At 41.0% G+C, this 25,449-nt stretch overlaps 1 protein-coding gene across 1 annotated transcript in view; it reads left to right on the forward strand.

The window, feature by feature from the left end:
* The window catches only part of abcc8b (ATP-binding cassette, sub-family C (CFTR/MRP), member 8b), a 79,603-nt gene that overhangs the window by 12,065 nt on the left and 42,089 nt on the right, over nt 1-25,449 (forward strand). Inside the window, exons 8-19 of the mRNA XM_060923109.1 lie at nt 1,289-1,453; nt 2,544-2,699; nt 4,752-4,886; nt 9,755-9,917; nt 12,924-12,964; nt 13,082-13,233; nt 14,922-15,030; nt 15,135-15,269; nt 15,347-15,419; nt 15,564-15,669; nt 15,760-15,792; nt 19,150-19,188. Of these exons, the coding sequence (XP_060779092.1) occupies nt 1,289-1,453; nt 2,544-2,699; nt 4,752-4,886; nt 9,755-9,917; nt 12,924-12,964; nt 13,082-13,233; nt 14,922-15,030; nt 15,135-15,269; nt 15,347-15,419; nt 15,564-15,669; nt 15,760-15,792; nt 19,150-19,188 (1,307 nt within the window). The remainder of the gene's footprint in view (nt 1-1,288; nt 1,454-2,543; nt 2,700-4,751; nt 4,887-9,754; nt 9,918-12,923; nt 12,965-13,081; nt 13,234-14,921; nt 15,031-15,134; nt 15,270-15,346; nt 15,420-15,563; nt 15,670-15,759; nt 15,793-19,149; nt 19,189-25,449) is intronic.

Genomic DNA, 25,449 nt, shown 5'->3' on the forward strand with positions numbered 1-25,449 from the left:
AAACCATATAAAAAAGAGCTTGTTTATATATATATATATATATATATATATATATATATATATATATATATATATATATATATATGCATATGCATGAACACCTGGATGATCAGATTCAGGAATTCAGCAGCAAACAGAATAAACATAACATTATAACACCCACATCACATATGTATAATTAACAGTTATTCCACAAAATCGAGTCATACATGACCTGATAGCTGACAAGGCACATAGCGCCAGTTGGCTATAAGACATGTACGACGAGATTGAGTGGAATAACTGTTTTATTCTATCCACATTCACTGGATTTTGAGAAACAGAGCATTTTTATTTTTTGCAAATTTGATCAATAAAAACTTTATACAAAACGTCTGACAAAATCATTTCCGCTAAGAATGTAAACAAACTGGTGAAATGACAGTAGCAATTTGTGAGAAATGCTGTAATTTTTTTTTGGAGGGGGGAGTTTCTTCTTCTTCTTGTTTAGGGTTTTTTGGCAGTTGGCAAACCAACTTAAAGGTGCATTACCGCCACCAACTGGGCTGGAGTGTGGAATAGGAGATTTAAAAAAAAAAATTGGGGGGGGGGGGGGGACGATATTCTTTTCGCCATTTCTTTGAAATACTTGATCTTTTTTTTTGGGGGGGGGGTTCATCCTCTGTTGGCTCAGCAACACGTGCTGCCATTTTGTTTTTCTCCACTCACGGTGTATGAGCTGATAGCATAGTAGAGTAGCCAATCAGAGTGCATGATTGCTCATATCCAGTGAATGTGGATAGAATAACAGGACTTATATATCCAGTATAACAGTTTCTGTCACATTCCTTTCATCTCTTTATTGACATCTGATATCAGTCGGATCATCCTTGAGCATGGTTGAAATATTCAGATATTCTTAAATTCTGATTAATTTAGCCGAAGATAAGATGTACAAAACAATTCGTGACATCTAAGACATTTGATATAAAATCCAAGACATGGCCTGGGTTAAACAAACATTGATTCTACTCAAATGAGTAAGAAGATTAAAGCAAGCTGTCAGCATGACACACTTTGTATATAATCTGTCAATTCTGAACACCGTGTGGAGATCACGTACTCACAGAACAATTTTGTGTGTTGATATTGTGCAAGTATACAGTATTAAGCCCCTGCACGGCTATATTAATGTACACGTATTAATACAAATGCCCTTAAAGCATGCTCATGCTTGACCACTGGGGGGAGGGGGGGGGGAATATAATATATTAGGGCTATCACATCAGTGTGTGTTTGTGTGTTACAGGTGAAGCTGCTAGGCATCCATTTCATTTCCTCACAGGCATTTTTAGCGAATGCCTACGTGTTGGCGGTGCTGCTTTTCCTAGCTCTGCTCCTTCAAAGGACATTCCTACAGGCTTCCTACTATGCCGCCATAGAAACCGGCATTAAAATCAGAGGAGCCATCCAGGTTGGTATATCAATCTTTCAAATGCATGTTTTTTTCTGTACATTAACTTTGTTCAAGTGAAGAAATATTTTTATTGTGCAAAATGACTAATAATACTATGAACAAGTGAATATAACCGCATTATAGGAATCTATCCATATATATAGGAACTTGTTCTGATTCTAAGATTCCTGTTCTTGGCTGCAGGAGTGGAACCCAATGTGGTCTTCTGCTGTTGCATGCTGAGATGCTTTTCTGCTCACCATGGTTATAAAGAGTTGCTATGAGTTATTATATCCTTCCTGGCAGCTTGACCCAATTTGGCCATTTTCCTCTGATCTCTTTTATCAAGAAGACATTTCCACCCACAGAACTGTCACTCACTCAACTCAATGTTTTTTGTTTTTCGCACTATTCTGTGTAAACTCGACGGACTGTTGTGTGTGAAAAACCCAGGAGATCAGCAGTTTCTGAAATATTTAAACCAGTCCATCTGGCTCAAACCAACACCCATGCCACAGGGAAAGAAAGTCACACTTTGAGATCACAATTTTTCCCATTCTGATGTTTGAACATTGTGAACATTAACTGAAGCTCTTGATTTGTATCTGCATGATTTTTATGCATTGTGCTGCTGTCAAGGGATCGGCTGATTAGATAACTGCATAAAACTGCAGTTGGATGGGTGTTCATAATAAAGTGGCCAGTGAGTGTAAATGCTAAATTCAATAACACATCAATTCAGAATACATTAAAAACATTTTTTCTTATTTAAAGTTTTAAAAAAGTATACTTCAAGACCAAATTTTGTGACTTAAATGACTGAAAAGTTTGATAAAAGTAAGTCAGGTCTGGTTTTCATACATAGTTTATCCACATACAGTCACATACAATACAGGGAAACTGTTTTGTGGGTCAAAATTGGCCCAAATGTGTAGCTTTGGAATCTAAACCAAATTCAATCAACATTTTTAATGCTTGCATGGCATTTAAATATTGGACCATGATTTTCCCCAAATGTAACATTTTTCCTCAGCCTGCCAAAGTCATGACATTCTGAGCACTATTCCATGGAGGTACGTGGGCTGAGATTTATGTTTTGTGTTTTCAGTGCAAGATCTACAATAAGATCATGTGCCTGAGTACCTCCAACATGTCCATGGGCGACATGACCATCTCTCAGATCTGCAATCTGGTGGCCAGAGACACAGAGCAGCTCATGTGGTTCTTCTTTCTGTGTCCCAACCTGTGTGCCATGCCAGTGCAGGTGAGAGTCATGCATGAATACATCACTATCACCATCGAAAGTTAGTATTAGAGTGGTATATCATCCAATATTGACAGAGACACTGAACAAATATATAATGACTGTCGAGTTATATAGTTCTATATGTAGAATTTGATAGAGTATTTCCATCATCCTAATCAAATTAAGAGCATCAGAACAAATGAATAAATATCAACAGGATATTCAGATCAGATCTGATTTAATATTCTATCCACATTCACTGGATATGAGCAATCATATGCTCTGATTGGCTACTCTACTCCTAGGCTATCAGCTCATATACCATGAGTGGAGAAAAACAAAATGATGGAGAGTGTTGCTGAACCAACCGAGGACAAAATAAAAACTCTACTCGAAAACAAAACCCCCCAAAATACAAAAAAGCAACAAAATATGGAATAAAAGTATTTGATGGTAAGAATGTATCTTTTTTTTAATTCTTCAATAATTATTATTATAGCATTTTTCACAAATTGCGACTGTCATTTCGCCGGTTTGTTTGCATTCTAAGCGGAAATGATTGTCAGACGTTTTGTATAAAGTTTTTATTGATCGAATTTGCAAAAAATAAAAATGCTCTGTTTCTCAAAATCCAGTGAATGTGGATAGAATAAAACAGTTATTCTACTCAAATCTCATCGTACATGGCTTATGCATCTCATCGGCTATCAGGTCATGTAAGACTCGATTTCGTGGAATAACTTAAATATTCTGTATACCAAGATCACATTGCTGTCACCAGCTGAGAGTTTCCTCTTAATAACATAATGTGGTTTTGAACAAGCAATGAGGTGCGCAAATGCTGCTTCTCAAGCAAAGCAGGGCAGTGGATGTGATGGGAGGGGGTTGAGAAGAGAAATTTTTCTTGGAGGGATCTGTGGAACATGGAAGCACATCAAACCAGCTTCCTCATACGACATCATACCTATGATGTCCTACCATCTCCAATCAACCTCAACCAGTGGTACGGAGAAGACCCGACATGCCCCCTCTATCAGTCTCTGGCCAACCGGAAGCACATCCTGGTGGGCTGCAAAACAAGCCTGAAACAAGGCCGTTATACCTGGCGACACAACCAGGTGCTGAAGTGCCTTGCATCAACGCTAGAGACCAGGCGGACATCCATCAATGCCCTACCTCCTCCTTCATCAGCCTATCATTCATCTGTAATAGAATTTGTCAGTGCAGGAGCGAAACATGACAAAGCCCATACATCCAAGCCACACATTGGCCAGCTATGTGGGGCACGAGACTGAAAGCTCTCGGGGGACTTGAACCAGTGGCTCTGCTTCCCAGCTGAGATCACTGCAACAAATCTCAGACAAGACCTCATACTTTGGTCCTCCTCGCTTCACTCCGTTTACATCACAGAGCTGACTGTGCCCTGGGAGGGTGCTGTGGAGGAGGCATATGAGCGCAAAAGCTTGAAGTATGCCAAGCTGGCAGTCGATGCTGAGCAATATGGCTGGAAGGCTAGGGTCTCCCCGGTTGAGGTCGGCCGCAGAGGTTTTGTTGGTAAGTCAACCACCAGGCTGCTAAAGGACATGGGTGTCAGAGGTCAAGCCCAACAGCAAGCCATCAAAGCCCTTTCCATTGCTGCCGAACAGGCCAGTTGGTGGCTTTGGATTAAAAGGAGAGACATCACCTGGGCCCCCAAATAACAGCCACTCCATTAGGGTGAATAGTGAGAGTTAAAGCAGACTGGGGCACACCTGGGACGCCAGATGTCGCCGATGAGCTCTCTGGAGGTGTTGTGGGCCTATCATCAAAACACCTAAGAAGGAGGGTGCCCACCTGATGACTCCAATGAAGCTTTATTCCTCCACACTCCACCCAAATACCATTAGGGCACCCACCTGGAGACCCTCAGTTTGCATGCCCATCACCACCAGTGTTAGCTCAGGCAGACACACTCTGCAAGGGATTGTACCAATGAGTCCTAAAATAGAACTGGGTCAAATTATGATAAAAATGATGGAGAAGATTACATACATCTGATTTAGTGAACCACTATGGTATCTTTCTTCACAGATCACTATTGGTGTGATCCTGCTGTACTACTTATTGGGAATCAGTGCCCTGATTGGAGCTGCAGTGATCGCCATTCTCGCCCCGATGCACTACTTTGTGGCCACACAGCTTTCCCGAACACAGAAAAGCACACTGGTGAGCATCAAACTTGTCAAAATTCTTTGCTACAAGAATAAGATAAACTTTATTCATTCCTCGGTGGGGAAATTTACATGTTTCAGCAGCTCATGGATAGAAAAGGGTCAGGAATAAAACAGTAACAAAAAAATAGAGTGCTTTTTTTTTCATCCTGACACCCTGTAGGATGGAATGTGTGTGTAAAGTAACCAAAAAATAACAAAAAAAAATACACAGATTATGAACATAATTGTACACAATTATAAGAGTGAGACTTAAATAAGAAAATACTTGCAAATGAAAAGGATTGTACCAAATAGTAATATTACTGCACAGCATAAGTGGATGATGGTGAGGAGATGTGAATAAAGTGACAAAAAGGTGATAGTAACATTGAAAAACAGTGCTACATTACACCAGGGTGTCATTGAAGACTCTGGCAGTGGTTGGGATGAAGGACCTGTGGTATACAGACTAGAACTAATATGAAGGTGACTGAGAACAGAACCTTGTCTAATCTCGTCTGTCACTCTTCCCTGCACTGAATGCATTCAAAACTGACTGTGATTGGGCCTGATTGAGTAAAGTTAGTGAAGGGCAGACCAAAATAAGATTTCCACAAGTTTTACAAAAGTTTCAGGACTTTGTTTATAAATTAGCAAGTGTATTCACAGCAAATGTATTCTAGTAATGCAGCTCAGCCACTGTAGTGCACACACACACTAACACTTCCTACAGTGTCTTGCAAAAGTACGTATTCATCGCCCTTGGTGTTTGTCCTGTTTTGTCACATTACAAGATGGAATTAAAATGGATTTTTGGAGGTTTAGCACCATTTGATTTACATAACATGCCTACCACTTTAAAGGTGAAAATTGTTGTTTTATTGTGATGCAAACAATAAGATGAAAAAAGAGAAATCTGGAGTGTGCATACAGTAGGTATTCGCCTCCTTTTGTATGAAACCCCTAAATAAGAGCTGGTCCAATCAATTCACTTAATAAGTCACATAATTAGTTGATTAAGACCTACCTGTGTGCAATCAAAGTGTCACATGATGTCTGTATAACTCAACCTGTTCTGGAAGGACCCTGACTCTGCAACACTACTAAGCAAGCAACATGAAAACCAAGGAGCATTCCAAACAGGTCAGAGACAAAGTTGTGGAGAAGTATACTGTAGATCAAGGTTGGGTTATAAAAAATATCCCAAACTTTGAATATCCCACGGAGCACCATGAAATCCATTAAAGCAAAATGGAAAGAATATGGCACCACTACAAACCTGACAAGAGAAGGCCACCCACCAAAACTCACAGACCAGGCAAGGAGGGCATTAATCAGAGATGCAACAAAGACACCAAAGAGAACACTGAAGGAGCTGTAAAGACCCACAGTGGAGATGGGAGTATCTGTCCAGAGGACCACTTTAAGCCGTACACTCCACAAAGCGGGGCTTCATGGAAGAGTGGCCAGAAAAAAAGTAATTGCTTAAGAAAACACATTTGGAGTTTGCCCAACAGCATGTGGCAGACTCCCCAAACACATGGAAGAAGATTCTCTGGTCAAATGAGACTAAAATTGATCTTTTTGGCCATCATGGGAAATGCCATGTGTGATGCAAACCCAACACCCTGAGAAGACCATTCCTACAGTGAAGCATGTTGGTGGCAGCATCATGCTGTGGGGATGTTTTTCATCTGCAGGGACAGGAAAGCTGGTCAGGATTGAAGGAAAGATGGATGGCACTAAATACAGAGCAATTCTGGAGGAAAACCTGTTTGAGTTGGCCAGAGGTTTGAGACTGGGATGGAGGTTCACGTTCCTGTAGGACAATGACCCTCAACATACTGCTAAAGCTACACTGGAGTGGTTTAAAGGGAAACATTTAAATGTCTTGGAATGGCCTAGTCAAAGCCCAGACCTCAATCCAATTGAGAATCTGTGGCATAACTTGACGATTGTACATCAACACAACCCCTCTAAACTTGGATTTGGAGCAGTTTTGCTTTGAGGAATGGGTAAAAATCCTAGTGGCTAGATGTGCTAAGCTAATAAAGACATAACCCAAGAGACTTGCAGCTGTAATTGCAGCAAAAAGTGGCTCAACAAAGTATTGACTTTATTTTTTTTTGGGAGGGGATGCTTATGCACACTCCAGATTTCTGTTTTTTGATCTTAATTATTGTTTGTGTCACAATAATACAAAAATTTGCACCTTTAAAGTGGTAGGCATGTTGTGTAAATCAAATGGTGCTAACCCTCCAAAAATCTACTTAAATTCCAGCTTGTAATGCAACAAAACAGGACAAACACCAAGGGGGATTAATACTTTTGCAAGACACTGTACTGGTTCAGTACTGGGTTCTATTTTGTTTGTCTTAATTGTCATCTAAATAGTCTTGTTTGAATAAATCTTAATTTATGGATTTGTTTTTGATTGCATTTATTCAGGTCATTAACCCTTTCAGCACTGTTGACCGCTATTCCTGTCTCATTGTCGAAGGCAAACTCCTTCTAGAAAAAGTTACACTGTGGTGAAAGGGTTTATATGAAATGACAATTCCACGAAAGTTCAGAGCAAACAAACATGACAGTGTAATCCATGCATAAAAATTGCAGTAAATACACTCACCAGCCACTTTAATAGGAACTTGTTCTTGATTCTAAGATTCCTGTTCTTGGCTGGCAGGAGTGGAATCCAATGTGGTCTTCTGCTGTTGCATGCTAAGATGTTTTTCTGCTCACCATGGTTGTCTAGTTGCTATGAGTTGCTATATCCTTCCTGGCAGCTTGAACCAATCTGGCCATTTTCCTCTGACCTCTCTTAGCAACAAGACTTTTCCACACACAAAACTCTTCACTCAATGTTTTTTTGTTTTTTGCACCATTCTGCGTAAACTCTAGAGACTGTTGTGTGTGAAAACCCCAGGAGATCAGCAGTTTCTGAAATACTCAAACCAGTCCATCTGGCTCAAACCAACACCCATGTCACAGTCAAAGAAAGTCACACTTTGACATCACAATTTTTCCCATTCTTATGTTTGAACATTGTGAACAATGAACTGAAGCATAAAACAGCAGGTGTATGGGTGTTCCTAATAAAGTGGCCAGTGAGTGTAATCACCAATTATACAATATGAAAACGGTTGATCAGGATTCATATTCGTAAACTCATGAGCTGTCATAGGATATGAACATTTTTCTGAACCAACTAGATTTTCATGAATACCACATTTCTGGTGAAAATGCTCCCTGGAACAATTTGCAAATAAATTTGCTTGTGTCCAGTTTGATCAATGAGACCTAGTCTTGCACTGTTCAGTGTATGCGCACTCACCTTGTTGCTATAACAACCTTTGGGCAAATTTAATTTCTGTCTGAGTAATCAGGTCGGACGTGGTCACTTGGAATTTGCAACGCTCAGTCTAAAAATTAGATTTAAGAAATTAATCAGATTTGTCCTGCTATGTGGACAAAAGCTAGCTTGGCTCAGCGTGAATTTTTTTTTTTTAATCTGATTTTTGGATCGGTTTCATTTTGTTAAGTGAACACAGCCAAATTTGTTTAAAGTGCAGAAAAAGCCAAAGTTTGGACTTCGTGTTGGTACTTCAAAACCTGTAGTGAATAGTGTAGTAATGCACTGGCCAAGATCAAAGTGATCATTTAACTTATTTGGATCAGCAGTGTTATGTTTGAGAGGTTCAAGGACAAACAAACAGGAAATTAATTTTGGCATTAGCAGTGTGGAAATCTCAAATGCAACTGGCAAAATTGAGTAGACGTTTATTTGGACGATGAATATGTATTTTAACTTAAGTTCTGGGTCGCATTTTTAGGGCCTGAGCACTGGAGGTGCGTGGCCTCCTGTGTCCACCAGAGGGTGATGCATCAAGATGCAAGGCCCTATTGTTTTCCTAAGGATTCTTATTATTCTTATATTATTCGAGGTGGTTCCCATGGATGAAAACCTATGAAATTTGGTCTACACATCAGTCCTGGCCAGAGCTACTCAGGGATAGAGGCTTGGCCCCAGGTCTGTCCTGGGGACTCCATAGCGCCCCTACATGTCATTGAGACTTTTGCCTCATACATATAGTTTCACCTACCCGTGTCAAATTTAGTAGGTGTGTGGGGTGTCCTAAGATGCCACCATCTGGACCTGGACAGTAATGACTCCATTGCCTAAAAACTCATCACTAGTGGTGCACACATCACATACCCAGGCTTTTGTCGCACATCTCAGATACGTGTGCATCGTATGATGACCATATGTCACGGGTTGCAGAATTAGAGGTGCTCTGGCCCTTTATCACCACTTTCAGCAATATTAATAGATTATTATTGTACATATTATAGTTATTTTAGGTTTTATAGAGTATACATTATCACAAGAGTGTAAATAAAGTTCTTTTTTTTTTACTTCAAAACCTTACAAGTTGAAGAAGACTTGATGTCAACTAACTCGCACAACAAAAACGATCAAAAGAGGAAGGTCATCTTTGACTGCCACTGTATGCCAAAATCAATTTAATTCATATACGTTTAGTCATTTTTTAACAAAAGACATTGTCAGAAAGTAGCTTTAGAGAAATCAAGATGGAGATTTAGATCCTGACTGAGCAAGACAGAGGTGACAATGACGAGGGGGAAAAAAACCCTCTCCAAAATGCTATAAACACAAAACCTGGAGAGAATTCAGACTCAAAAGGGACTCCATCATCATCTGAGTGATGCTAGACAGTGGGATTATAAATCATTACTTTTACATGATGCAGGTGAGATTATACACTGAAGCAAGGGTTTTTTTTTTGCAACAGCAGACCATGAAAAACACTCTGTGTGTGTGTGTGTGTGTGTGTGTGTGTGTGTGTGTGTGTGTTACAGGAGTACTCCAGTGAGAGATTGAAGAAGACTAATGAGATGTTGAGGGGTATTAAGCTGTTAAAATTATATGCCTGGGAGCACATATTTAGATCCAGTGTGGAGGAGACAAGAAAAAAAGAGCTGACTAGCCTCCGAGCCTTCGCCCTCTACACGTCACTCTCCAGTACGACATGCTCTAATAGACTCAACTGAAATCTTGCTGGAGCCATGTTTCTGACTCAAATGCCATTTTTTTTTCTTTAAAGGTGCAGCTTGTACAGTTTAAAAAGTGTTTCTAAGAGCTTTAATTATAACATAATTCAAGACAGACCTTATAAAAATGGTACATTGTAAAATTTTACGCAGTGGATCTGGTTAGATTGTTTATTACAAGTTTCTTTAAAAAAAAAATTCTGACCTAGAAATTAGCCCCACCTCCATCTGAAACTGAGCTGCTGAGCTCTGCTATCACATCACACATCACATTATCTCTAGCCGCTTTATCCTTCTACAGGGTCGCAGGCAAGCTGGAGCCTATCCCAGCTGACTACGGGCGAAAGGCGGGGTACACCCTGGACAAGTCGCCAGGTCATCACAGGGCTGACACATAGACACAGACAACCATTCACACTCACATTCACACCTACGGTCAATTTAGAGTCACCAGTTAACCTAACCTGCATGTCTTTGGACTGTGGGGGAAACCGGAGCACCCGGAGGAAACCCACGCGGACACGGGGAGAACATGCAAACTCCGCACAGAAAGGCCCTCGCCGGCCCCGGGGCTCGAACCCAGGACCTTCTTGCTGTGAGGCGACAGCGCTAACCACTACACCACCGTGCCGCCCGAGCTCTGCTATGTCTCCATTAAAAGATATGAGGGTACGTCAAAAAATTCTTGACCTCACCAGGAAACAAGGGGCGTAACCCCCATTTTGGGGCATAACTGTATACTATAAATCACTGTCTGCAAAAACTCAAATGAAAGAAGCAATCAAAGAAAAAAAGGAGAGGAATACTTTGAGCTGGTGTGCTGTTGCTCCAGGACAATGCACCCGTCCACACAGCTCAGGTCACAGTGGGAGAAGCAGCCAAATGCAGCATTGAACTGTTGCCCCGTGCACCTTACTCACCCGACCTTGCACCATCTAACTTCTTTCTGTTTCCCAAACTGAAATCCCACTCACATGGTCACCATTTTCAGAGTGATAATGAAGTCATCCATGCTGTTGAGGAGTATCTGAAGTCTCAAGATGTGACCTTGTTCCATGAAGGGATACCGAAGCTTGAACATTGGTGGACTGAGTACACTGAAGTTAAAGGAGACCATGTTGAAAAATAATGCAAGAACAATCTTTCTCCTGTGATGTTTTCTGGGTGAGGCCAAGAACTTTTTGAAGTACCCTTGTAACTTGAAATTGAGATTGTTTGGAAGAAGGGGTCACTTTTTAAAGTTTTTACAATTGTGATTCACTTCTCAGCCAACAGAGGGCTCTCTAAGGGCATACTCACATGAGGTGATTTGTACCATTCCTGAGCACGTTTGACCCCCAAAGTCCAGTTCGTTTCAGTAGAATGATCAATGATTAATGATCAATCAATCTGATATGATTGCTAACCATAGTAAAGATAAAAGCAGGGGTGGACAGTAACAAAGTACATTTACTTGAGTACTGTACTTCGGTACACTTTTTGAGTATCTGGACTTTACTTGAGTATTTTTTTTTTTTTGGAAACTTATGACTAACTTCACTACATTTGAAAGACAAATATCGTACTTTTCACTCCATTACATTTCTATCAAGGTCCTCATTACTATAAAGCAGCTTTGAAAGTGGGTGTTTTTTTTCTTTTCTTTTCTAAAACGTGATTGGTTTTTTCGCAGGTGACACTGAGACAGCCTATCAGTAATCACTAGGGTCACGTCATGTCCATAGACTGTATAAAATCAAGTTCAGTGATTTCTCAGCAGCATTATTTGAACATGATCAGTTGATGACAGAATGGAAGGAGGTGGTTCTTCTGGAGAATGCATGCACCCATGGCCCATGAACCCATGTTTAAGTTTTCTGAAAGGATTAAAGATATGTTTCGTTTGAAATGTTTGCTTTGTTTGTCAAAAATGAACCACATCACGGCCTACAAAATCTCGCCATCCAACCTGCGGAAGCGTATTGAGGTATATAAACATTTTATTCCAAGAGAAAGCTTGCAATGAAGTTGTCTGGGCTTTTAGAGCGAGTGATAACATTGCAAACATAGCTATGCAATCTGGTTAGTCAAATTACTTTCTATGGATTTGCCTGCCAAGTTGCTGTAGCCTTGTCTACGGCTAGCGTTTACACATAACTAGTTAACTTGGACACTGTTAGTTAATTTGTAAAAAAACAGAGTTACGCTAACATGAATAATGTTAACTTATCTGAAGTCCTTTCAGAAATAAGTTTCAGCATAATCTTGCCAAATAAACAGAATGTAGAAATCTTTCTGTTCTAGTAGTGTTGGCTACCCAATATGATTTGAAGTTTGAAAAGGAGTTTGCTAGCATATCAGGTGAAGTTTCACTGACTAGCTAGCTTAACTTTAAACCACCATGATGGCACAGCATGCGTTCATTTTGTGAATTCACATTTCTGTCTTTGGTAACGGCGTAAGGTTTTGTAAGTGTTGTGACAATAACACAACAATGCGTTGACAGAAAATGTACTTTTGATACTGAAGCATTTTTAAAAGCAAATACTTCAGTAATTTAACTTAAGTAAAAATTTGACTGTACAACTTTCACTTGCATCAGAGTAACATTTAACCAGTGGGATCTGTACTTTGACTTAAGTAATGAAGTTGGGTACTTTGTCCACCTCTGGATAAAAGATAAGATTAAAAAAAAATCATCTTATAGCTTAGACACCTATACAGCATGTGAGAGGGCCATGTGTCGCCACACCCAAAATGACTCCAAATAATCCACAATGTAAAAACAGTCATGTTTTTTGTGCTATCATGCTATGCGAGAGCATTTTTCTTCAACACAAAAAGTCGCATCGTAATGACGTTAACGTTAAGCAAAATATGAGTGCAGGCCAGCAGGGAGGAGGGAAAATCATGCTCGAACACTGTACCTGGCAACCATGCCTAGTGTGAGTACGCCCTAAATGCAAAAACTTTAACTCTGTTCTGTTTTCCTTTCTAGTTTTCATTAATGCAGCCATTCCAATCGCAGCAGTTCTTACAGTGAGTATTCTGCTCTTTCCAGTCCTCACATCTCTCCTGATTATCGACTATACTGTCTGTCCTAATATGAATCACATAATATCTAAAACATGTTTGCATTTTGCTGTGTCTCCTCAGACGTTTGTAGTACATGCCTACGTACACAGCTCTACAGACACTTCTCTCTCTCCTGCTGTGGCCTTTGCTTCTCTCTCACTCTTCCACATCTTGGTCACACCCCTCTTCCTTCTTTCTAGTGTACTACACTCAACTGTTAAGGCGCTTGTAAGGTGACTGAACATCTCTGGATGTAATCACAATTTCTCCCTGTGTTTTGACCTATGATACCAAAGCACTGTTGAATTCTTGAAGTCGGTGGTAAGAAGCTGAATTTTTGTCCGGTTAGCTTTACAAGAGTGAAAAAAGGTGGTCAGTTGTGGTATAAGTGGAATACTACATGTCAGGACTTTATATGGAAATATAAAGTCAGGGTGTGATATGAAAATAATTAACTTCAGGGTGATAACCTCCATATTACACCACCTAGTCTTTGATCATTTTCCTATAACAGTACACGCTTTTGTGTTTAATCCACTTAATTGAAAACTAACATGATATAATTAAGTGAAATCTATTCTTCTTTACATTTACATTATGGAAGAATATATGAATAATTTGCAATGCATACAATTAAAGTGACAGAAGATAATTGATGGAAAATTTATATTTAATTTATTTCTGCAAGCTTAAAATTTGGACTTCCTTCCTCCTGAACTTCCTTCTGAACTTCCAAACATGCTCCCTTCCTTCTGAATGTCCTTCTGAACTTCCTTGCAAACTTCTTTTCCTTCCTTACAAACTTCCTTCTGAACTTCTGTCTGAACTTTCTTTCCTTCCGAATTTCTTTTCAAACATCACGCCTCCCTTCCTCTCTTCCAAACTTCCTTCCTTCTGAACTTCCTTTCAAACTTCCTTTCTTCCTTCTGAACTTCCTTCCAAAATTCAGAACTTCTTTCCTTCCAAACTTCCTTTCGAACATCCTTCCTTCCAAACTTCATAGTTTCATTCCGAAGTTCTTTTTTAACTTCCTTCCTTTCGAACTTCCTTGCTTCTGAACTTCCTTTTGAACGTCCTTCCTTCTGACCTTCCTTCCTTCCATACTTCAGAACTTACTTCCTTCTGAACTTCCTTTCAAATTTCCTTCCAAACTGCCTTCCAAACTTCAGAACTTCCTTCCTTCTAAAATTCCTTCTGAATTTCTTTCCGTTCCTTCCTTCCAAACACACTTCAAAACTTCCTTCCTTTATTCCTTCCTTCCACACTTCAGAACTTACTTCCTTCCGATCTTCCTTTCAAACTTCCATTCTTCCTTCCATACTTCAGAACTTCCTTCCGAATTTCCTTTTGAGTTTCTTCCCTTCCAAACTTCAGAACTCCCTTCCTTCTAAACTTCAGAACTTCCTTCCTTCTAAACTTCTTTTCAAATTTACTTCCTTCCGACCTTCCTTCCAAACAACTAAGTACAGTATATACAGCATACAAGTTTTTTTTTATACGAATTAGCAGTAAAATAGTATGGATTGTCATCAAATGTACGGTATCTGATGAGGCCATTCAAAACCATGCCTTCCATCCATCCATCCATTATCTGTAACCACTCATCCTGTACAGGGTCACGGGCAAGCTGGAGCCTATCCCAGCTGACTATGGGTAAGAGGCGGGATAAACCCTGGACCAGTCACCATATCGTCATGTCATGCCTTATAATTTATTATTAAGGTTGCAATATTATAATTTGTATGTTGTTAGTGTTTTTATGTTCGGTGTGGTACTCCAGTATTTATGAGCAAATGTTTGTCTTTACGCTTCACTTTAAACATCATATACATTCCAGGAAACATGTTTCACATTAGATAGGTATAATCTTCGAGAATAAGACAGTGTTTGTGCTACTTAGCTTCATCTCTGTCTGCTTCAGTGTGCAGAAACTTGGCGAATTTTTTGCTAGTGAAGAGATTGAACTTGATCAAGAAGCAAAAACTCCCACACCAACTGATACAAACAACCACAGTAACATAAAATCAGTGGTGAGTCCATGCTATGCCCATATTCAATTTTCAAGAGAATGTTCATATGTGAAAGGGGAAACACCAAATCTGAACAAACAGGACGACTGTTTTTCCTTTCCCAGTACATGTTGCAACTCCAGGCCTCAAAGCTGGTTAACCGGAAGAACAAAGCCAAACAGGACAAGAAGAGTAAGATACCACAGCAGGATCCAAACCTGAACATGTCTGTTGTAAACGAGGAGAATATCTGTCTCAAGGTAGAAATCACTTCCAGCAATGGTTGTTGGCTTTTACTCAAATAAATTTTAAATTATGACTGTACTATATATTGTAGATCGTGAATGGCTACTTCACCTGGACTCAGGGATGTCCGACTCTGACCAACATTGACATAAAGGTTCCTTTTGGTAAGCTGTGCAGTATTTTATTGACCCTCACAGCTCCAGTATCCCTGTGTGTGTAGCGTTTTCCATGTTCTCTCTATATCTGTGTGCATTTCCTCTGGGTTCTCTGGTTTCCTCCCACGCCCCAAAAACGTGTGTGTTTTATAGGTGCATTGACTATGGTTGTAGGGCAGGTAGGATGTGGAAAATCCTCCCTACTGTTAGCTGCTCTGGGGGAAATGCAGAAAATCTCAGGAAGCGTCACATGGAACAAGTAACACATAGATCACACATCCACCATCGCGTTGTTGTATTTATTATATGTATTTTTTTATTATATATATTGTGTATCTACTCCTAACAGATTACCAGATCAGGAAGAGGAAGAGAATAACAGGTAATGTACAGGATTTTGCATATGATTCCAACCTGAGTAATCAATTTTTTAATCATTTTAGAAAATTATTATATTTGAATAAATATCTTTCTACTGTTACAGTATCTCTCTGTCTTAAAGATGACATACTCATTTTCCACAAGCTGACACAGTTCTCTGAGCTCTTAATGAAATGTCTGACATGTTTTAGTCAAAATACCACAAGGATAAAACCAGTGTTGCCAGATTGGGAGCTTTCCCGCCCAAGTTGGGCAGTTTCAAGTGCATTTTGGCGGGTTTTGAACATAATTTGGGCTGGAAAACTTCAGCAGTATCTGGCAACACTGGATAAAACACCACAGCTCCCTTTGGACCTTGTCGCAACAGCCCTCTTCAAAATGGCCGATTTGAGTGCCTGTTCCTTTAAATGTTAATGAGCCACTGCTCACCCCACCTCCTCTTCCGCCGACCAATCAGGTAGCACTTTTCTGATGAATCTTCATTCACCTAGGTAGTTCTTAAGCCATGAATGGAGATACTCAAATGAGGGGGTGGGATAATTTTATTGAGCTCCACTTGTGACATCGAAAGGGGAGACAAATCTGAATGACTTGTTTGTTGAAGCACATGGTTTTTTGAAACAGGCAGCACAAAAGAAACTGACTAGGTGTCTTATTTCAGAGTTTGTGAGTTGGGAGGCTCCAGATACCTAAAAGTATCTGCACAAGCATTTTGAATTTTCCATGACATCATGAAGCTGTTTGCAGGAAATAGGAAAAATGTTTATTTATTAATTAATTTTCATTCACTTTTTAACAACCTACAGTGGTGCTTGAAAGTTTGTGAACCCTTTAGAATTTTCTACAACCCTGATTCCAAAAAAGTTGGGACAAAGTACAAATTGTAAATGAAAACGGAATGCAATAATTTACAAATCTCAAAAACTGATATTGTATTCACAATAGAACATAGACAACATATCAAATGTCAAAAGTGAGGCATTTTGAAATTTCATGCCAAATATTGGCTCATTTTAAATTTCATGACAGCAACACATCTCAAAAAAGTTGGGACAGGGGCAATAAGAAGCTGGAAAAGTTAAAGGTACAAAAAAGGAACACCTGGAGGACCAAATTGCAACTCATTAGGTCAATTGGCAATAGGTCATTAACATGACTGGGTATAAAAAGAGTATCTTGGAGTGGCAGCGGCTCTCAGAAGTAAAGATGGGAAGAGGATCACCAATCCCCCTAATTCTGCACCGACAAATAGTGGAGCAATATCAGAAAGGAGTTCGACAGTGTAAAACTGCAAAGAGTTTGAACATATCATCACCTACAGTGCATAATATCATCAAAAGATTCAGAGAATCTGGAAGAATTTCTGTGCGTAAGGGTCAAGGACGGAAAACCATACTGGGTGACCGTGATCTTCGGGCCCTTAGACAGCACTGCATCAGATACAGGCATGCTTCTGTATTGGAAATCACAAAATGGGCTCAGGAATATTTCCAGAGAACATTATCTGTGAACACAATTCACCGTGCCATCCGCTGTTGCCAGCTAAAACTCTATAGTTCAAAGAAGAAGCCGCATCTAAACATGATCCAGAAGCACAGACGTCTTCTCTGGGCCAAGGCTCATTTAAAATGGACTGTGGCAAAGTGGAAAACTGTTCTGTGGTCAGACAAATCAAAATTTGAAGTTCTTTATGGAAATCAGGGACGCCATGTCATTCGGACTAAAGAGGAGAAGGACGACCCAAGTTGTTATCAGCGCTCAGTTCAGAAGCCTGCATCTCTGATGGTATGGGGTTGCATTAATGTGTGTGGCATGGGCAGCTTACACATCTGGAAAGACACCATCAATGCTGAAAGGTATATCCAGGTTCTAGAGCAACATATGCTCCCATTCAGATGACGTCTCTTTCAGGGAAGACCTTGCATTTTCCAACATGACAATCCCAAACCACATACTGCATCAATTACAGCATCATGGCTGCATAGAAGAAGGGTCTGGGTACTGAACTGGCCAGCCTGCAGTCCAGATCTTTCACCCATAGAAAACATTTGGAGCATCATAAAACGGAAGATACGACAAAAAAGACCCAAGACAGTTGAGCAACTAGAATCCTACATTAGACAAGAATGGGTTAACATTCCTATCCCTAAACTTGAGCAACTTGTCTCCTCAGTCCCCAGACGTTTACAGACTGTTGTAAAGAGAAAAGGGGATGTCTCACAGTGGGAAACATGGCCTTGTCCCAACTTTGAGATGTGGTGTTGTCATGAAATTTAAAATCACCTGATTTTTCTCTTTAAATGATACATTTTCTCAGTTTAAACATTTGATATGTCATCAATGTTCTATTCTGAATAAAACATGGAATTTTGAAACTTCCACATCATTGCATTCTGTTTTTATTTACAATTTGTACTTTGTCCCAACTTTTTTGGAATCAGGGTTGTAAGGAAATTTCTTGATCATTATCACCATCACTTCGTACCACTTTTATTACTCCTCGCTAGAATCCAAACCCCAATGCCTCAGTCGAACATAGCTGGAATCACTTCATGGTAGATGCTGGTAGACAATTTTGGGCCTTCTGGGGGTCAACCAGCATGTGTTCATGGCCCTTCTGTCAGAATACGCGAGTGCCACGGAGCTACCTTGACAACCAGGAGGGCGTGGCTTCCATCTCCAGAAAGTTTGGTTGTGTTGAAAATTGCCGTGGGTCAAGCGGTGGATGAATTCATCCAACACAATTGCGAAGGCATCCGTGAGCATATGTGAGGCATACCATCAAGCTAAAAATGTTCACGGAACAACACTCTGCAGAAAGTGAAAAGTTTGCAGAGGGATCATGGCTTAATTCATTTTGCCATGGCTATGCCGTACTGCAGCCGTGAAAACCGTACACACTGCCGTAAGGCCATACATCACTACATGTCACCATCACCTAGCCGGCCTCAACCACAGAGGCTACTGCTGCTCAGCCATCATTACAATCAGCAACTGTCATGACATCCGTTGTTGCCAGCGGTCTTTCCAGCATCTACCGTCACAGCTACTGTGGCTTCATTTGCATAATTGCTCTTCCCAAATTTATGCAATGGATCACCTCCAAAATCTTCCAGAATGGCGACAGTAGCCCCAGCCACGGTTCTCACGGACTAACCAGTTATGTGTAACCTTAGCATTACCCGAACTCTCAGCACATTAGACATGTAATATTCATGCTGTCTGTTAGTCTATTTATCTACAGCACTCTGATCTATGATATTTCTGTTAACAGAAGAAAATGATATTACATCAATTATTAATTAATTACCCCTTTAATTTCCTTAACTTAATTATCTCCTTTTCCTCCTGTTTTCAGGTTGTTTGTTAATCACGTTGCTGGCCCAAAAGCACCAGAGTATGTAATAAAATATTATATATATATATATATATATATATATATATATATATATATATATATATATATATAAACAAACACACCCATACCCACACCCCTATACATATATATATACACACACACACAGTGCCTTGCAAAAGTATTCATCCCCTTTGGTGTTTGTCCTGTTTTCTTGCATTACAAGCTGGAATTAAAATGGATTTTTGGAGGGTTAGTACCATTTGATTTACACAGCATGCCTACCTCTTGAGGGTGGCACGGTGGTGTAGTGGTTAGCGCTGTCACCTCACAGCAAGAAGGTCCTGGGTTCGAGCCCTGTGTCCGGCGAGGGCCTTTCTGTGCGGAGTTTGCATGTTCTCCCCGTGTCCGCGTGGGTTTCCTCCGGGTGCTCCGGTTTCCCCCACAGTCCAAAGACATGCAGGTTAGGTTAATTGGTGGCTCTAAATTGACCGTAGGTGTGAATGTGAGTGTGAATGGTTGTCTGTGTCTATGTGTCAGCCCTGTGATGAACTGGCGACTTGTCCAGGGTGTACCCTGCCTTTCGCCCGTAGTCAGCTGGGATAGGCTCCAGCTTGCCTGCGACCCTGTAGAACAGGATAAAGCGGCTAGAGATAATGAGATGAGATAATAGCTCAGTTGCTTCTCTGATAGCCTACCTCTTGAAAGGTGCACACTGCTGTTTTATTGTGACACAAACAATAATTAAGATGAAAAAGCAGAACTCAGGAGTGTGCATAGGTATTCACCCCCCCCAAAGTCAATACTTTATAGAGGCACCTTTTGCTACAATTACAGCTGCAAGTCTCTTGAGGTATGTCTCTATTAGCTCAGCACATCTCGCCACTGGGATTTTTGCTCATTCCTCAAGGCAAAACTGCTCCAACTCCTTCAAGTTAGATGGGTTGTTTTGGTGTACAGCAATCTTCAAGTTATGCCACAGATTCTCAATTGGATTGAGGTCTAGGCTTTGATTAGGCCAATCCAAAACATTTAAATGTTTCCCTTTAAACCACACTAGTGTAGCTTTAGCAGTATGTTTAGGGTCATTGTCCTGCTGGACCATGAACCTTTGCCCCAGTCTCAAACCTCTGGCCAACTCAAACAGGTTTTCCTCCAGAATTGCCCTGTATTTAGTGCCATCCAACTTTCCTTCAATCCTGACCAGCTTTCCTGTCCCTGCAGATGAAAAACATCCCCACACCATGCTTCATTGTAGGGATGTTCTCCTCAGGGTGTTGGGGTTGCGCCACACATGGCATTTCCCATGATGGCCAAAAAGTTAAATTGTCTCATTTGACCAGACAGTCTTCTTCCATGTGTTTGAGGAGTCTGCCACATGCTGTTGGGAAAACTACAAATGTGTTTTCTTAAGCAATGGCTTTTTTTTCTGGCCACTCTTCCATAAAGCCCCACTCTGTGGAGTGGACAGCTTAAAGTGGTCCGATGGGCAGATACTCATCTCCACTGTGGATCTTTGCAGCTCCTTCAGTGTTATATTTGGTGTTTTTGTTGCATCTCTGATTAATGCCCTCCTTGTCCAGTCTGTGAGTTTTGGTGGATGGCCTTCTTTTGTCAGGTTTGTAGTGGTGCCATATTCTTTGCATTTTACTATAATGGATTTAATGGTGCTCCCTAGGGCATTCAAAGTTTGGGATATTTTTTATAACCCAACCCTGATCTATACTTCTCCACAACTTTTTCTCTAACCTGTTTGAAGTGCTCCTTGGTCCTCATATTGCTTGCTTAGTAGTGTTGCAGAGTCAGGGTCCTTCCAGAACAGGTTGATTTCCAGACATCATGTGACAGATCATGTGATGCTTTGATTGCACACAGGTGGATCTTAATCAACTAATTATATGACTAATGAAGTAAATTGGTTGGACCAGCTCTAATTTGGGGGTTTCATATGAAAGGGGGTGAATACCTATGCACACTCCAGATTTCTGTTTTTTCATCTTTATTGTTTGTGTCACAATAAAACAAAAATTTTCACCTTTAAAGTAGTATGCATGTTGTGTAAATGAAATGGTGCTAACCCTCCAAAAATCCATTTTAATTCCATCTTTTAGTGCAACAAAACAGGACAAACACTATATATATATATATATATATATATATATATATATATACACACACACACACACACACACACACACACACACACACACGTGTGTATATATACACATACATACATACACACACAGTGGTGCTTGAAAGTTTGTGAACCCTTTAGAATTTTCTATATTTCTGTATAAATACAACCTAAAATATCATCAGATTTTCACACAAGTCCTAAAAGTAGATAAAGAGAACCTAATTAAACAAATGAGACAAAAATATTATATTTGTTCATTTATTTATTGAGGAAAATGATCCAATATTACATATCTGTGAGTGGCAAAAGTATGTGAACCTCGAGGATTAGCAGTTAATTTGAAGGTGAAATTAGAGTCAGGTGTTTTCAATCAATGGGATGACAATCAGGTGTGAGTGGGCACCCTGTTTTATTTAAAGAACAGGGATCTATCAAAGTCTGATCTTCACAACACATGTTTGTGGAAGTGTATCATGGCATGAACAAAGGAGATTTCTGAGGACCTCAGAAAAAGCGTTGTTGATGCTTATCAGGCTGGAAAAGGTTATAAAACCATCTCAAAAGAGTTTGGACTCCACCAATCCAGAGTCAGACAGATTGTGTACAAATGGAGGAAATTCAAGACCATTATTACCCTCCCCAGGAGTGCTCGACCAACAAAGATCACTCGAAGCGCAAGGTGTGTAACAGTCGGCGAGGTCACAAAGGACCCCAGGGTAACTTCTAAGCAACTGAAGGCCTCTCTCACATTGGCTAATGTTAATGTTCATGAGTCCACCATCAGGAGAACACTGAACAACAGTGGTGTGCATGGCAGGGTTGCAAGGAGAAAGCCACTGTTTTCCAAAAAGAACATTGCTGCTCGTCTGCAGTTTGCTAAAGATCACGTGGACAAGCCAGAAGGCTATTGGAAAAATGTTTTGTGGACGGATAAGACCAAAATTGAACTTTTTGGTTTAAATGAGGAGCGTCATGTCTGGAGAAAAGAAAACACTGCATTCCAGCATAAGAACCTTATCCCATCTGTGAAACATGGTGGTGGTAGTATCATGGTTTGGGCCTGTTTTGCTGCATCTGGGCCAGGACAGCTTGCCATAATTGATGGAACAATGAATTCTGAATTACACCAGTGAATTCTAAAGGAAAATGTCAAGACATCTGTCCATGAACTGAATCTCAAGAGAAAGTGGGTCATGCAGCAAGACAACGATCCTAAGCACACAAGTCGTTCTACCAAAGAGTGGTTAAAGAATCAGAAATCAGAATCACTTTTATTGCCAGGTATGTGGACACACACGAGGAATTTGACTCTGGTTTCACTTAGCTCTCATAGTACAAAACAGATAAAAAGCATATACATAAAACAAACAAACTAACAAAGAAAAAAATGGTGCAATAGTTGCATAGTGCAAAGTAATCCAAGTAAGACAAGTATGGAATAGATAAATATAAAGTATACAGTGTGCACAGAATTATGGTATGAGTGTGCAGATATTTTACAAGTGATATTACTGATATATGAATCTGGATTTTAGCTGTTAATCACAGAAAGGGTTTTCCCTTTTGGTGCAATATGGTGCATAGTGCAAAGATCAAATAGTAAATATAATATATATATATATATATATATATATATATATATATATATATATATATATATATATATATAAATGTGAGTAACAGTGAGCACAGAATGACAGTATGAGTGTGCAGATATATTGCAAGTGATATTACTTATATATGAATCTGGATTTTAGCTGTTCATCACAGAGACAGACTGAGGGGAAAAAACTATTCTTGTGTCTGGTTGTTTTTGCATACAGTGATCTATATTGCCTCCCTGAGGGGAGAAGATTAAACAGATTGTGAGCAGGGTGTGATGGGTCTGCAGAGATGTTTACCTGCCCATTTCCTGACTCTGGACAGGTATAGGTCTTGGACAGAGGGCAGGTTGACACCAATAATTTTCTCTGCAGACCTTATTGTCCATTGCAGTCTGTTCTTCTCCTGTTTGGTGACCGATCAGTGATGGAAGAGCAAAGAACAGACTGAATGATGGCAGAGTAGAATTGTGTCAGCAGCTCCTTAGGCAGGTTGAGCTTCCTGAGCTGGAACAGAAAGTGCAACCTCTGCTGAGCCTTTTTGATGATAGTGACTGTGTTGGTCTCCCACTTCAAGTCCCGAGAGATTGTGGAACCCAGAAACCTGAAGGTTTCAACAGCAGTCACAGTGTTGTTGGTGATGGGCAGCAGAGTGGGGGGGGGCCTCCTCCTAAAGTCAACTGTCATCTCCACAGTTCTGAGCATGTTCAGTTCCAGATTGTTCTGACTGCACCACCAGACCAGCCGTTCAACCTCCCGTCTATATGTGGACTCGTCACCATCTCGGATGAGGCCGATGACCGTTGTATCGTCCGCAAATTTCAGGAGTTTAACAGACGGGTCTCTTGAGGTGCAGTCGTTGGTATAAAGGGAGAAGAGCAGTGGGGAGAGCACACACCCTTGGGGGGCACCAGTGCTGATAGACCGAGTGCTGGATAAGATGCTCCCCATCCTCACCTGCTGCTTCCTGTCAGTCAGGAAGTTTGTAATCCACTGACAGGTGGAGGAGGGCACAGTGAGCTGGGTGAGCTTGGTGTGGAGGATGTCTGGAACAATGGTGTTGAATGCCAAACTGAAGTCCATTAACAGGATCCTGGCATACGTCCCTGCAGTGTCAAGGTGTTGCAGGATGTAGTGTAGACCCATATTTATTGCATCATCCACTGACCTGTTTGCCCGGTAGGCAAACTGCAGGAGGTCCAGCAGGGGGTCTGTGATGTCCTTCAGGTATGACAACACCAGTCTCTCGAAGGACTTCATGACTACAGATGTGAGGGCAACAGGCCTGTAGTCATTCAGTTCTGTGATATTGGTTTTCTTAGGAACTGGAATTATTGTGGAGCGTTTGAAGCATGAGGGGACTTCACACAGCTCCAGGGATCTATTAAAGATCTGGGTGAAGATGGGAGCCAGCTGGTCAGCACAGACCTTCAGACAAGAGGGTGACACACCATCTGGGCCAGGTGCCTTCCTGATCTTCTGTCTCTGGAAAAGCTGACAGACATCCTCGTCACAGATCTTGAGTGCTGGTGGGGGGTCAGAGGCGGGGGGTGGCAGAATCGCAGGGGGTGTAAATGGGTCTTTAATGACTGAAGGGGGGAGAGGTGTGAATGTGTCGAATCTGCAGTAAAACACATTCAGCTAGGCAGCCAGTTGATGGTTCACTGCAGTGTTGGTGGATGGTCTCCTATAGTTAGTAATGTTCTGCAGGCTTCTCCACACTGACGTCAGATCGTTTGCTCATCTCATCTCATTATCTCTAGCCACTTTATCCTGTTCTACAGGGTTGCAGGCAAGCTGGAGCCTATCCCAGCTGACTACGGGCGAAAGGCGGGGTACACCCTGGACAAGTCGCCAGGTCATCACAGGGCTGACACATAGGTGGGGTTTACATTAGACCGTATCAGCGGATCATCAGATTAACATTTTTAAAATGATTAGTGTGCACGCAGCAACACCAATACACGATTCGCGTGCACACAGCAACTCCAATACACAGATACGCTCGGCTCCGCAGGCATCCTGCGCTCCAAATCACTCCGCCCTGAACAGCGAGTGCCCTCTGGAGGGTGCGCACTCCGGCCCTGTGCAGCTCACAGAGCGTGTGAGTGGAGTGCACGAGCAGTGATTTGGGACTGAGCCGCTGTGTGTGTGATCTCAGTGCATGTTGGGCATGCGCATCACTTACCACTTGCAAGTGGAAGGATGGCAAGCCTAAAGACAATCATAACTACACAATGGGCAGTATTTGCATCAGCATTTGCAGTATTTTCATACTTTTATACTCTTTAATGAAAGGTGATACAAGGCGGAAGTCCGCGCCGTTTTTCAGCAGTCGCGTCACATGACCAATGCCAGCGAATCAGGAAGGTGGATGTCACAGTGACGTTGTCCAATGACGACGCCAGCTGGAGCTCAGCACAGCATATCCGCTTATTCTCAATGTTTACACAGCACCGGACCAGACACGATCTGGATTGAATACGTGGACCCTGACGGATTCCCGTTTCCCGGCGTTTCCAGGCGTTTTAATGTAAACGGACAATGCATCCGCAAAGAAAATGA

Source organism: Neoarius graeffei, chromosome 6, assembly GCF_027579695.1.
Source record: "Neoarius graeffei isolate fNeoGra1 chromosome 6, fNeoGra1.pri, whole genome shotgun sequence".
Classification (NCBI taxonomy): Eukaryota; Metazoa; Chordata; class Actinopteri; order Siluriformes; family Ariidae; genus Neoarius; species Neoarius graeffei.